This window comes from Heterodontus francisci, unplaced genomic scaffold (genome assembly GCF_036365525.1).
Source record: "Heterodontus francisci isolate sHetFra1 unplaced genomic scaffold, sHetFra1.hap1 HAP1_SCAFFOLD_791, whole genome shotgun sequence".
Taxonomy (NCBI): Eukaryota; Metazoa; Chordata; class Chondrichthyes; order Heterodontiformes; family Heterodontidae; genus Heterodontus; species Heterodontus francisci.
In genome coordinates this window covers 49050-63314 of record NW_027140416.1, presented here as the reverse complement: position 1 = coordinate 63314, position 14265 = coordinate 49050, and the positions used below count along the sequence as shown (strand labels likewise).

General features: G+C 49.6%; 1 protein-coding gene across 1 annotated transcript; it reads left to right on the top strand.

The window, feature by feature from the left end:
* The first annotated feature begins 1188 nt into the window (after positions 1-1188).
* Positions 1189-11111, top strand: LOC137359649 (cellular retinoic acid-binding protein 2-like). Its single transcript, XM_068025454.1, has 4 exons — positions 1189-1600; positions 9328-9506; positions 9968-10084; positions 10288-11111. The coding sequence occupies exons 1-4, from the start codon at positions 1528-1530 to the stop codon at positions 10336-10338; spliced, it is 420 nt and encodes a 139-aa protein (XP_067881555.1). The 5' UTR covers positions 1189-1527; the 3' UTR covers positions 10339-11111.
* The last annotated feature ends 3154 nt before the right edge of the window (positions 11112-14265 follow it).

Genomic DNA, 14265 nt, shown 5'->3' with positions numbered 1-14265 from the left:
AGCTCTCACACTCTCCCTCTCCAGCTCACACACACTCTCTCTCGCCAGCTCACACGCTCTCTCTCCAGCTCTCACACACTCTCTCTCTCCAGCTCACCCACTCTCTCTCTCCAGCTCCACTCTCTCTCTCCAGCTCACACACCCTCCCTCTCTCTCCAGCTCACACACTCTCCCTCTCTCCAGCTCTCACACTCTCTCTCCAGCTCTCACACACTCTCTCTCACCAGCTCTCACACTCTCTCTCTCACCAGCTCTCACACTCTCTCTCTCACCAGCTCTCACACTCTCCCTCTCCAGCTCACACACACTCTCTCTCTCCAGCTCACTCACTCTCTCTCTCTCCAGCTCTCACACTCGCCCTCTCCAGCTCACACACTCTCTCTCTCTCCAGCTCTCACACTCGCCCTCTCCAGCTCACACACTCTCTCTCTCTAGCTCTCACACTCTCTCTCTCTCTCTAGCTCACACACTCTCTCTCTCCAGCTCACACACACTCTCTCTCTAGCTCACACACTCTCTCTCTCCAGCTCTCACACTCTCTCTCTCCAGCTCTCACACTCTCTCTCTCTCCATCTCTCACACTCTCTCTCTCACCAGCTCTCACACTCTCTCTCTCACCAGCTCTCACACTCTCTCTCTCTAGCGCTCACACTCTCTCTCTCTAGGACACACACTCTCTCTCCAGCTCACACACTCTCTCTCTCTCTCCAGCTCACACACACTCTCTCTCTCTCCAGCTCACACACACTCTCTCTCTCTCCAGCTCTCACACTCTCTCTCCAGCTCACACACACTCTCTCTCTCCAGCTCACACACACTCTCTCTCTCCAGCTCTCACACACTCTCCATCCAACTCTCACACTCTCTCTCCAGCTCTCACACACTCTCCATCCAACTCTCACACACTCTCCATCCAACTCTCACACACTCTCTCTCTCCAGCTCTCACACACTCTCCATCCAACTCTCACACACTCTCTCTCTCCAGCTCTCACACACTCTCCATCCAACTCTCACACACTCTCTCTCTCCAGCTCTCACACACTCTCCATCCAGCTCTCACACACTCTCTCTCTCCAGCTCTCACACACTCTCCATCCAACTCTCACACACTCTCTCTCTCCAGCTCTCACACTCTGACTCCTCCCAGTCGCTCTGACTCTGGTTAAAAGGTCTTGAAATAAAGCTGAGTTGCTCATTAAATTGGGAGAGAGACTCAGAGTGAGTGAGTCAGAGAGAAATAGAGAGAGGGAGTGTTACAGAGAGAAATAGAGAGAGGGAGATTTACAGAGAGAAATAGAGAGAGGGAGATTTACAGAGAGAAATAGAGAGAGGGAGAGTTCCGGAGAGAAATAGAGAGAGGCAGAGTTATAGAGAGAGGGAGAGTTACAGAGAGTGTATAAGGCTGTGCCAGAGGGAGAGTGTTAGTGTGTGTCAGACAGAGAGAGAGAGAGAGAGAGACAGACAGACAGGAGCAGCCAGATCCCGAGTCCCGGAGTCCAGACCGAGCGCCGTAGCCATTCCCAACATGTCCAAAAACTTCAGCGGCAACTGGAAAATGAAAAGCAGCGAAAACTTCGATGAACTTCTAAAACAGCTGGGTGAGAAAGAGAGAATGTGAGAGTGAGTGATAGAGGGATAGAGAGAGAGTGTGTGAGTGTGAAACAGAGAGAGACTATGTGTGAGAGAGAGAGTGAGAGTGATAGAGGGACAGAGAGAGAGAGAGTGTGAAACAGAATCTGTGTGTGAGAGAGAGAGAGAGTGTGTGTGAAACAGAGAGACTGTGTGTGTGAGAGAGAGAGTGATAGAGGGATAGAGAGAGAGTGTGTGTGTGAGTGTGAAACAGAGAGAGACTATGTGTGAGAGAGAGAGTGAGAGATAGAGGGACAGAGAGTCAGTGTGAAACAGAGACTGTGTGTGAGAGAGTGAGAGTGATAGAGGGACAGAGAGAGAGTGTGTGTGAAACAGAGACTGTGTGAGAGAGTGAGAGTGATAGAGGGATAGAGAGAGAGTGTGTGTGTGAGTGTGAAACAGAGAGAGACTATGTGTGTGAGAGAGAGTGAGAGAGATAGAGGGACAGAGAGAGAGAGAGTGAGTGTGAAACAGAATCTGTGTGAGAGAGTGAGAGTGATAGAGGGACAGAGAGAGAGAGAGTGAGTGTGAAACAGAGACTGTGTGAGAGATAGAGAGTGTGTGTGTGAAACAGAGAGACTGTGTGTGTGTGAGAGAGAGAGTGAGAGAGATAGAGGGACAGAGAGAGAGTGTGTGAATGTGAAACAGAGACTGTGTGTAAGAGAGTGAGAGTGATAGAGGGATGGAGAGAGAGTGAGTGTGAAACAGAGTCTGTATGAGAGATAGAGAGTGAGAGGGGGATAGAGAGAGAGTGTGTGTGTGAAACAGAGAGACTGTGTGTGTGTGAGAGAGATAGAGGGACAGAGAGAGAGTGTGTGTGTGAGTGTGAAACAGAGAGACTATGTGTGAGAGAGACAGTGAGAGAGATAGAGGGACAGAGAGAGAGAGTGAGTGTGAAACAGAATCTGAGTGTGAAACAGAATCTGTGTGTGAGAGTGAGAGTGATAGAGGGACAGAGAGAGAGTGTGTGTGTGAGTGTGAAACTGAGAGAGACTATGTGTGAGAGAGAGAGTGAGAGATAGAGGGACAGACAGAGAGAGAGTGAGTGTGAAAGAGTCTGTGTGAGAGAGGGATAGAGAGAGAGTGTGTGTGAGTGTGAAACAGAGAGAGACTATGTGTGAGAGAGAGAGTGAGATAGAGGGACAGAGAGAGAGAGAGAGTGAGTGTGAAAGAGTCTGTGTGAGAGAGTGAGAGTGAGAGAGGGATAGAGAGAGAGAGTGTGTGTGAGTGTGAAACAGAGAGAGACTATGTGTGAGAGAGAGAGTGAGAGAGATAGAGGGACAGAGAGAGAGAGAGTGAGTGTGAAACAGAATCTGTGTGTGAGAGAGTTAGAGGGATAGAGAGAGAGTGTGTGTGTGAGTGTGAAACAGAGAGACTATGTGTGAGAGAGAGAGTGAGAGAGATAGAGGGACAGAGAGAGAGAGAGAGTGAGTGTTAAACAGAATCTGTGTGAGAGAGTGAGAGTGAGAGAGGGATAGAGAGAGAGTGAGTGTGTGAAACAGAGAGACTGTGTGTGTGTGAGAGAGAGAGTGAGAGAGATAAAGGGATAGAGAGAGTGTGTGTGAGTGTGAAACAGAGAGAGACTGTGTGTGTGAGAGAGAGAGTGAGAGAGATAGAGGGACAGAGAGAGAGAGAGAGTGAGTGTTAAACAGAATCTGTGTGAGAGAGTGAGAGTGAGAGAGGGATAGAGAGAGAGTGAGTGTGTGAAACAGAGAGACTGTGTGTGTGTGAGAGAGAGAGTGAGAGAGATAAAGGGATAGAGAGAGTGTGTGTGAGTGTGAAACAGAGAGAGACTATGTGTGAGAGAGAGTGAGAGTGATAGAGGGACAGAGAGAGAGAGAGTGAGTGTGAAACAGAGAGAGACTGTGTGTGAGAGAGAGTGAGAGAGGGATAGAGAGAGAGAGTGTGTGTGAAACAGAGAGACTGTGTGTGAATGTGAAACAGAGAGAGAGAGAGATAGAGGGATAGAGAGAGTGTGTGTGAATGTGAAACAGAGAGACTGTGTGTGTGTGAGAGAGAGAGTGAGAGAGATAGAGGGATAGAGAGGGAGAGTGTGTATGTGAATGTGAAACAGAGAGAGACTGTGTGTGAGAGAGAGTGAGAGAGGGATAGAGAGAGAGAGTGAGTGTGTGTGTGAGTGTGAAACAGAGAGAGATTGTGTGTGAGAGAGAGAGTGAGAGTGATAGAGGGACAGAGAGAGAGAGAGTGAGTGTGAAACAGAATCTGTGTGAGAGATAGAGAGTGAGAGGGGGATAGAGAGAGAGTGTGTGTGTGAAACAGAGAGACTGTGTGAGAGAGTGAGAGAGCTAGAGGGATAGAGAGAGTGTGTGTGTGAGAGAGAGAGTGAGAGTGATAGAGGGATAGAGAGAGAGTGTGTGTGTGAGAGAGAGTGAGAGTGATAGAGGGATAGAGAGAGAGTGTGTGTGTGAAACAGAGAGACTGTGTGTGTGTGAGAGAGAGAGTGAGAGTGATAGAGAGAGAGTGTGTGTGTGAAACAGAGAGACTGTGTATGTGTGAGAGAGAGAGTGAGAGTGATAGAGGGACAGAGAGAGAGAGTGAGTGTGAAACAGAGAGACTGTGTGTGTGAGAGAGAGAGTGAGAGAGATAAAGGGATAGAGAGAGTGTGTGTGAGTGTGAAACAGAGAGAGACTGTGTGTGAGAGAGTGAGAGAGATAGAGGGATAGAGAGAGTGTGTGTGAATGTGAAACAGAGAGAGAGAGAGAGATAGAGGGATAGAGAGAGTGTGTGTGAATGTGAAACAGAGAGACTGTGTGTGTGTGAGAGAGAGAGTGAGAGAGATAGAGGGATAGAGAGGGAGAGTGTGTATGTGAATGTGAAACAGAGAGAGATTGTGTGTGAGAGAGTTAGATAGATAGAGGGATAGAGAGAGAGAGAGTGTGTGTGAAACAGAGAGACTGTGTGAGAGAGTGAGAGAGGGATAGAGAGAGAGTGTGTGTGAGTGTGAAACAGAGAGAGAGAGGGAGACTGTGTGTGAGTGAGAGTGTGAGAATATGTGACAGAGGGGTAGAGACTGTGTGTGAAATATATTTATAGAGAGAGAGAGAGAGTGAGGGAGAGAGGGAGTGTGTGTGATAGAGAGACTGTGTGTGAGAGTGTGAAACAGAGAGAGAGAGACTGAGTGAGAGAGGGAGAGAGAGAGAGACTGTGTGTGAGAAAGTGTGATAGAGAGAGGGATAGAGAGATTGTGAGTGTGAAACACAGAGAGAGAGAGACTGTGTGAGAGAGAGAGATTGTGTGTGAGTGAAACAGAGAGCGAGACTGTATGTGTGCGAGAAAGAGAATGTGATAGAGAGGGACAGACTGTGTGAGAGAGAGTGTGATTGAGAGACCTAGAGAGACTGTGTGTGAGTGTGAAGCAGAGAGAGAGAGACCGTGTGAGTGAGTGATAGAGAGGGGGACAGAGAGACTGTGTGTGACAGTGTGAAACACAGAAACAGAGTGTGAGAGTGAGACAGACTGTGTGAGAGAGAGAGTGTGATAGAGAGAGAGAGACAGAGAGACTGTGTGAGTGTGAAACACAGACAGAGACTGTGTGTGTGAGAGACAGTGAGATTGTGTGAGAGAGAGTGTGATAAAGAGGGATAGAGAGACTGTGAGAATGTGAAACAGAAAGAGAGAGACTGTGTGGGTGAGAGAGAGAATGTGATACAGAGGGACAGACTGTGTGAGAGAGAAAGTGTGAAAGAGAGAGGGACAGAGAGACTGGGTGTGAGTGTGAAACACAAAGAGACAGACTGTGTGTGTGAGAGAAAGACAGAGATAGAGTTATACAGCACAGAAACAGGCCCTTCGGCCCATCGTGTCTGTGCTGGCCATCAAGCCCCTATCCATTCTAATCCTATTTTCCAGCACTTGGCCTGTAGCCTTGTATGCTATGGCATTTCAAGTGCTCATCTAAATACTTCTTAAATGTTGTGAGGGTTCCTGCCTCCACCACCCCTTCAGGCAGTGTGTTCCAGATTCCAACCACCCTCTGGGTGAAAAACGTTTTCCCTCAAATCCCCTCTAAACCTCCTGCCCCTTACGTTAACTCTATGCCCCCTGGTTATTGACCCCTTCCTATCTAACCTATCAATACCCCTCATAATTTTGTACACCTCAATCAGGTCTCCCCTCAGCCTTCTCTGCTCTAAGGAAAACAACCCTAGCCTATCCAGTCTCTCTTCATAGCTGAAATGCTCCATCCCAGGCAACATCCTGGTGAATCTCCTCTGCACCCTCTCCAGTGCAATCACATCCTTCCTATAGTGTGGTGCCCAGAACTGTACACAGTACTCCAGCTGTGGCTTAACTAGTGTTTTATACAGCTCCAACATAACCTCCCTGCTCTTATATTCTATGCCTCGGCTAATAAAGGCAAGTATCCCATTTGCCTTCCTAACCATCTTATCTACCTGTGCTGCTGCCTTCAGTGATCTATGGACAAGTACACCAAGGTCCCTCTGACCCTCTGTACTTCCTAGGGTCCTACCATCCATTGTATATTCCCTTGCCTTGTTAGGCATCACCTCACTTCTCAGGATTAAACTCCATTTGCCACTGCTCTGCCCATCTTACCAGCCCATCTATATCATCCTGTAATCTAAGGCTTTCCTCCTCACTATTTACAACTCCACCAATTTTCGTGTCATCTGCGAACTTACTGATCATACCTCCTATATTCACATCTAAATCATTAATGTACACTACAAACAGCAAGGGTCCCAGCACCGATCCCTGCGGTACACCACTGGTCACAGACTTCCACTCACAAAAACAGCCCTCGACCATCACCCTCTGCCTCCTGCCACTGAGCCAAATTTGGCTCCAATTTGTCAAATTGCCCTGGATCCCATGGGCTTTAACCATCTTCACCAATCTCCCATGCGAGACCTTATCAAAAGCCTTACTGAAGTCCATGTAGACTACATCAACTGCTTTACCCTCATCTATACATCTAGACACCTCCTCGAAAAATTCAATCAGGTTAGTTAGACACAATCTCCCCCTGACAAAGCCATGCTGACTATCCCTGATTAATCCCTGCTTCTCCAAGTGGAGATTAATCCTGTCCCTCAGAATTTTTTCCAGTAGTTTCCCTACCACTGATATTAGACTCACCGGCCTGTAATTACCTGGTTTATCCCTGCTATCCTTCTTGAATAATGATACCACATTCGCTGTCCTCCAGTCCTCTGGTACCTCTCCTGTGGCCAGAGAGGATTTGAAAATTTGTGTCAAAGCCCCTGCTATCTCCTCTCCTCCCTTGCCTCACATAACAGCCTGGGATACACCTCATCTGGACCTGGGGATTTATCCACTTTTAAGCCCGCTAAAATAGCTAATACCTCCTCCCTTTCAATGCTGTGCATCAGAGACAGAGAGATTGTGTGTGTGTGTGTGTGTGTGTGTGTGTGAGTGAGAGAGACACAGCAAGAGACTGTGTGTGAGAGACAGAGACAGAGAGATTGTGGTGTGTGTGTCTGTGTGAGAGAGAGACATTGTGTGTGTGTGTGAGAGACAGAGAGAGAGACATTGTGTGTGTGTGTGAGAGACAGAGAGAGATTGTGTGTGTGTGAGAGACAGACAGCGAGAAAGAAATTGTGTGTGTGAGAAAGTGAGATAGAGACAGAGAGATTGTGTGTGTGTGTGTGTGTGAGAGATTGTGTGTGTGTGTGTGTGTGTGTGTGTGTGTGTGTGTGTGTGTGTGTGTGTGTGTGTGTGAGAGATTGTGCGAGAGAGACACAGACGGGTGATTGTGTGTGTGTGAGAGAGCGAGAGATTGTGTGAGAGAGACACAGACGGGTGATTGTGTGTGTGTGAGAGAGCGAGAGATTGTGTGTGTGTGAGAGAGAGAGATTGTGCGAGAGACAGGGAGAGAGATTGTATGTGTGAGAGAGCGACACAGACAGAGAGATTGTGTTTGAGAGAGAGAAAGAGAGAGCGATTGTGTGTGTGTATGTGAGAGAGAGATTGTGCGTGAGAGAGAGACAAGGGAAACTGCGTGTAAGAGTGTGAAATACAGAGAGAGAGAGAGAGACAGGGACTGTGTGTGAATGTGGGACAGAGACAGCGAGACTGTGAGAGTGTAAAATAGAAAAACAGACTGTGTGAGAGAGAGAAAGAAACTGAGAGTGTGAGACAGAGACTGTGTGAGAGAGACTGTGTGATAGAGACAGAGACTATGTCACACTATCTTGCACAGAGTGAGAGAGGGACAAGGAGACTGTGTGAGAGTGTGATAGAGAGAGAGAGAGTGTGTGTGCGAGAGAGTAAGAGAGACAGAATATGAGAGAGTGAGAGACAGTGTGTATGAGAGTGAGTGTGAGAAACAGAGTGTGAGACAAAGACTGAGAGACTGAAGAGAGAGAGAGAGACAGTGTAAGAAAGAGAGAGACAGAGTGTGTGTGAGAGAGAGACTGTATGAGACATAGTGAGAGAGGGAGAGACAGAGCGAGGGAGAGACGGTGTGTGAGGGGTAGTGAGAGGCGGAGACAGAGAGACACAATGTGTGACAGGGAGAGAGCGACAGAGATTGTGTGAGAGAGAGGGAGAGACAGAGTGTGAGAGATAGCGAGAGAGTGTGAGAAAGAGAGAGAGTGTGAGTGAGAGATAGAGAGTGAGAGATAGGGAGATGGACAGAGATGGTGGTGTCACTGACACAGAGGCCTAATGTCCTTTGGGGAAGGAAATCTGCCATCCTTACCTGGTCTGGCCGACATGTGACTCCAGACCCACAGCAATGTGGTTGACTCTTAACTACCCTCCAAAATGGCCAAGCAGTTCAAGGGCAATGAGGGATGGACAAAGAGAGTGTGACAGAGAGAAAGTGATAGAAAAAGTGCGGGAGAGAGAATATCAGATATGAGATAGAGTGTGGGAGAGAGATAGAGGGAGGGAGATATTGAAAGTGGAAAAGGGAGGAGAGGAAGATTCAGGAAGTAGAGTTGGAGGGTGAGGAGTGTGTGGGACAGGTTGATGGAGGGACAGTGTGGAAGGGGTAGGAGAGAGGGAGAGGTAGAGAAAAAGAGAGCAGAGGAGAATGGGATGGAGGGAGGGAGAGAGAGAGAGGGAGATCACAGATGGAAAGCAATGGAGGTCAGGGCCTGAGAGAGTGAGTGTGGAGAGGGAGAGATAGATGGGAATAGAATGTGGGGGGGAAGAAGGCTGTTGGGAGGGGGAGTGAGTTGGGGCATAGGGGGAGGGAGAGACAGGAAGGGTAAGAGAGAGAGTGGTAAGGAATAGAGAGTGGGACAGACAGAGAGTAGGTGAGACAGAGAGAGAAACGGAGGTGATAGTGAGGGAGAGAGAGAGAGCGAGTTGAAGGGATGAGGGGAGAGTGAAAGAGAGAGAGGGGATAAGGAGACAAATGGCAGACTGGGAAATGGGGATGCAGGGATTGGGAGAATGGAAATTCTGGATCAGATGGAGCAGGGATCCGGGGGTGCGGAATACTGGGAGAACATCAAGTGTGAGTGTGAGGGAGCAGGGAAGAGAATCGGGAATGAGGGAGCAAGACTAAAGGATGGTCAGAGGGGATATGGAGACTGTGTGATTGTGGGCGTGTGACAGTGTGAATGTTTGAGTGTGTATACTTCTGTGTGGCTCGAAGTGTGTGTCAGCGAGTGTGAGTGTGCATCTTGTGACCTTTTTACCGTGAATCAGTTACCCTGATGTCCCAACACTCTCCCATCAGACGTGGGTCTCCTGTTCAGGAAGATTGCAGTGAAAGCCGCCTCTGACCCCGATGTGGAGATTAAGCAGAATGGAGAGAATTTCTACATCAAAACAGCCACCACAGTGAGGACCACTGAGATCCGGTTCAGGGTCGGAGAGGAGTTCGAGGAGCAAACTGTCGATGGAAGACCATGCAAGGTGAGAGAGGGAGGGAGAGAAAGAATGAGACTGAAAGACACAAAGAATAAGAGAAAGGGCCCAGTGACCCCAGGTACGGTGGGCCCAGTGACCCCGGTTACGGTGGGCCCAGTGACCCCGGTTACGGTGGGCCCAGTGACCCCGGTTACGGTGGGCCTAGTGACCCCGGTTGCGGTGGGCCTAGTGACCCCGGTTGCGGTGGGCCCAGTGACCCCGGTTACGGTGGGCCCAGTGACCCCAGTTACGGTGGGCCCAGTGACCCCGGTTACGGTGGGCCCAGTGACCCCGGTTACCATGGTCACGGAGATCCCAATTACTACGGGTGGAGAAATCACGAGGATCGGGCACGTCCAGACCTCAGGGTGAGGCTACGATCAGTATCCTGGCAGTTGGCTGAGCAGATGAGTCCCAGGCCGAGGCTCTTTTCCCAGGATTATCATTCAGTCTTTTCACTCTTACAGAGTTTGGTCAGGTGGACCGGGGAGAATAAGATGGAGTGTGAACAGAGACTGCTCAAAGGCGAAGGCCCCAAAACCTCATGGACTCGCGAACTCACCAGTGATGACCAACTAGTTCTGGTAAGGGCCCTCCCTGTTAGTTCCACCTGCTTAGCATGATTCTTACCACAGGGTGTCTAGTGGGGAGGGATCCCGGGCGGGGTACAGGTGGGGATTCACCGTGGGGTGAGGGGGGGATTGCTGGGGTGGGGGGCAGGGATCCCCGAGGTGCTTTATCAGTGACAGACTGATGGAATTGTTCCTTGTGTCTCTCCCCCTCATAGACCATGACTGCCGATAACGTGATCTGCACACGCCTTTATGTCCGGAAGTGAGACGGCGGATCGGACAACGGAGTGGGGGAAACCAACCAGGGTAAACGACAGCAGCTCCCCACCCAGAACCTGCTCCCTGACCCCCGACCCCTGACCTCACATCTGAATCCATTCACAGAGCGCTAGGGGCAACTGGGCCGGGGAAACAGGGAAGCAGACCGTGGGAAACGGGGCGATGGGAAATGGGGGAAACTGGGCTACGGAAAACAGGGCTATGAGAAATGGGGAACAGGAAAACAGGACAATGGGAAATAGGGCCTCCAACTGGATGGTCTCTCCCTGGACAGACCCGCCCACTCCTCCCTCCCCACCGAGATGGACCCTCCCAGTCCTCCCCACCTCCTGGGATGGACCATCCCATTCTCCCCCACCTCCCAGGGTGGATCCTCCCATTCCCCACTCCCCCCACCCACAGCTCCTGGGACGGACCCTCCCATTCTCATTCCCCCCCCCCACCTCCCGGGATGGACCCTCCCATTCCCCATCTCCCTTCCCGGGATGGACCGTCCCATTCTCCATTCCCACCCTCCTGGGATGGACCCCCCCCCCCTCCAATTCCCCACACCCTCCACCCCCACCCCCCCCCCGGCCCCACCTCTGCACCAGGAGCTACAGAATCTCCGACTTGCCCAAACGGAGCTTGCAACACTTGATGTTCTGAGGGTCGGTGCTGTCTTTGCCTCAGTCGGCGGGGGGGGAGGGGCGGTTGGTGTTTCCGCAGCCCAAGTATTTGCATTTCCTTCATGTTCCAATCCTCTTGCTGTATCTGAATAAATCTTGGAGCCGGCTGCTCCATCATTTCAACGCTTGCCTCTGGCTCTTTGTCTTACTTTCCTTGGATTCGAGAGTGGGGAATTTGTGGGTAAAGCGCACAGAAATTCTCAAATGGAAACTACTTTTTTTTCGATAAAAGCTGTGAGCCAGTTGGCCATTAATTTATCATTTGGAACTCCCCCCCAAAAAGCTGTCAAGGCTTTTTTCAAACTGAGAACAATAGATTTTTGTCAGGTTCAGGGGGTTAAGGATTACGGAACCAAGGTGGGGAGATGGAGTTAAGATACAGATCAGCCCTGATCTGATTGAATGGCGGGGGATAGGCTCGAAGGGCTGAATGGCCTGCTCCTGTTCCTGTGGTCCTAGATGTTAATTGGATACAATGTAACTGGGGATCGAAATGACCAAATGAAGCTGGTGGGTGGCTGAAAGATGTTTATTGTAAGGCACAGTATCCTGCACCCTGAGTCACGACTCGAACTCGGGTATTTATTGTGAGAGGGAAGGAGCTGTTGAATAATTTAAACCATAAAAAGGGAAATATTTTACTTCTTACCGTCTCTAAAGTATCAGAGAGCTTATCCCACATCCAGGAGTGGATGAGCAGAAATTCAATATTGTGGATTCTGAAGCCATTCTTTTCAGTCCCTGCTCCAAACTCCGTTCTCCGTCACCTCCTCCAGCCCCTACAACCCTCCGAGATCTCTGCCCTCCTCCAATTCTGCCCTCTCGCCCATCCCCCGATTCCCATCGCTCCACCATTGGGCGGCCGTGCCTTCAGCTGCCTGGGAGCTCTGGAATTCCCTCCCTAAAACTCTCCGCACCCCCCACCCCCCGTATCCTTAGACTATGACCCCTGGTTCTGGACCCCCCCCCCCCCACCATCGGGAACATCCTTCCTGCATCTACCCTGTCAAGTCCCGTTAGAATTTTATAGGTTTCTATGAGATCCCCCCCTCACTCTTCTGAACTCCAGTGAATATAATCCTAACCGACTCAATCTCTCCTCATACGTCAGTCCTACCATCCCAGGAATCAGTCTGGTAAACCTTTGCTGCACTCCCTCTATAGCAAGAACATCCTTCCTCAGATAAGGAGACCAAAACTGCACACAATATTCCAGGTGTGGCCTTACCAAGGCCCTGTATATTTGCAGTAAGTCATCCCTACTTCTGTACTCGAATCCTCTCGCTATGAAGGCCAACATACCATTTGCCTTTTTGACTTCCTGTTAGATCTGCATGTTTACCTTCAGCGACTGGTGTACGAGAACACCCAGGTCTCGCTGCATATACCCCTCTCTCAATTTATAGCCGTTCAGATAATAATCTGCCTTCCTGTTTCTGCTACCAAAGTGGACAACCTCACATTTATCCACATTATCCTGCATCTGCCATGCATTTGCCCACTCACTCAACTTGTCCAAATCACCCTGAAGCCTCTCTGCATCCCCCTCACAACTCACTCTCCCACCCAGTTTTGTGTCATCTGCAAATTTGGAGATATTACATTTAGTTCCCTCATCTAAATCATTAATGTATATTGTGACTAGCTGGGGTCCTAGTACCGACCCCTGCAGTACCCCACTAGTCACTGCCTGTCATTCGGAAAAAGACCCATTTATCCCTACTCTTTGTTTCCTGCCTGCCAACCAATTTTCTATCCATCGCAATACACTACCCCCAATCCCATGCGCTTTAATTTTACACGCTTATCTCTGATGTGGGACTTTGTCGAAAGCCTTCTGAAAGTCCAAATAAACCACATCCACTGGCTCCCCCTCATCAACTCCACTAAGTGACAGCCTTGCTGTTCGTGGGATCTTGCTGTGCGCCTCATTGGCTGCAAAGCACTCTCGGACTTTCCTGAGGTTGAGCAAAGGCTCGAGGGGAAAATGCGACCCTCTCTGCGGGGCTAATTAACGTTGAAAAACACATAACAGGCAGAAGCATCAAAGTGAGATCAGGAGATGGAGGGCAGCTTCGAAAATGAACAGCAGAAGAAGCTCGATTAATATCTATGGGGATTAAGCTAGTGCCAGAGATAAATAAACAAGTTGTTATATAAATATTCAATAGGTCGACCAGCACAGGAAATGTGTCAGGGCTGTAGTATGCAGGAATTTGTGGGTAATGAGGATGCCCAGAATTGCCACATTGACAGGGAATCTCTCCGGCCTCAGACACTCTGGCATCAGTCCAGGAGTTGGAGTCACTCCAGCACATGAGGTTAGACGAGGAGGTCGATAAGGTGGTTAAGAAGGCATATGGAATCCTTTCCTTTATTAGCCGAGGTATAGAATATAAGAGCAGGGAGGTTATGCTGGAACTGTATAACTCATTGGTTAGGCCACAACTTGAGTACTGTGTGCAGTTCTGGTCACCTCATTACAGAAAGGATGTAATTGCACTAGGGAGGGTACAGAGGAGATTTACGAGGATGTTGCCAGGACTGGAAAAATGCAGCTATGAGGAAAGATTGGATAGGCTGGGGTTGTTCTCCTTGGAACAGAGAAGGCCGAGGGGAGATCTGATTGAAATGTACAAAATGTTCGGGGGCCTGGATGGAGTGGAGGTGAAGGGTCTATTCACCTCAGCAGAGAGGTCAGTGACGAGGGGGCACAGATTTAAAGTGATTGGTAGAAAAATTAGAGGGGGAGATGAGGAAAACATTTTCACCCAGAGGGTGGTGGGGGTCTGGAACTCACTGCCTGAAAGGGTAGTTGAGGCAGAGACCCTCAACTCAGCCAAAAGGTGTCTGGATAAGCACCTGAAGTCCTGCAACCTTCAGGGATACGGGCCCAATGCTGGAAAGTGGGATTCGGCTGGGTTCTCGTGTTTTGGGGCCAGCACAGACACGATGGGCGGAGTGGCCTCTTTCTGTGCTGTAAATGTTGCTACATTTTCTAAATAGCTGACAAGGAGGAATGTGCAGGGATGTGGAGGGGGAGGGGGAGGGGCAGGAGGTGAGCTGCTCCTGAGGAGGGCCAGCACGGACGCGATGGGTCGAATGGCCTTCTGTGCTGTAACGATTCTATGATTCTATAAGCGGCTCAAAGGGTACGATGTGGGCACCACTTTTGGAAACTAAATATTCCAGGTTTATAAACTCTGTAGAAAGGAGTTCTAATGGGGAGATTTGAATTTTTGCTTT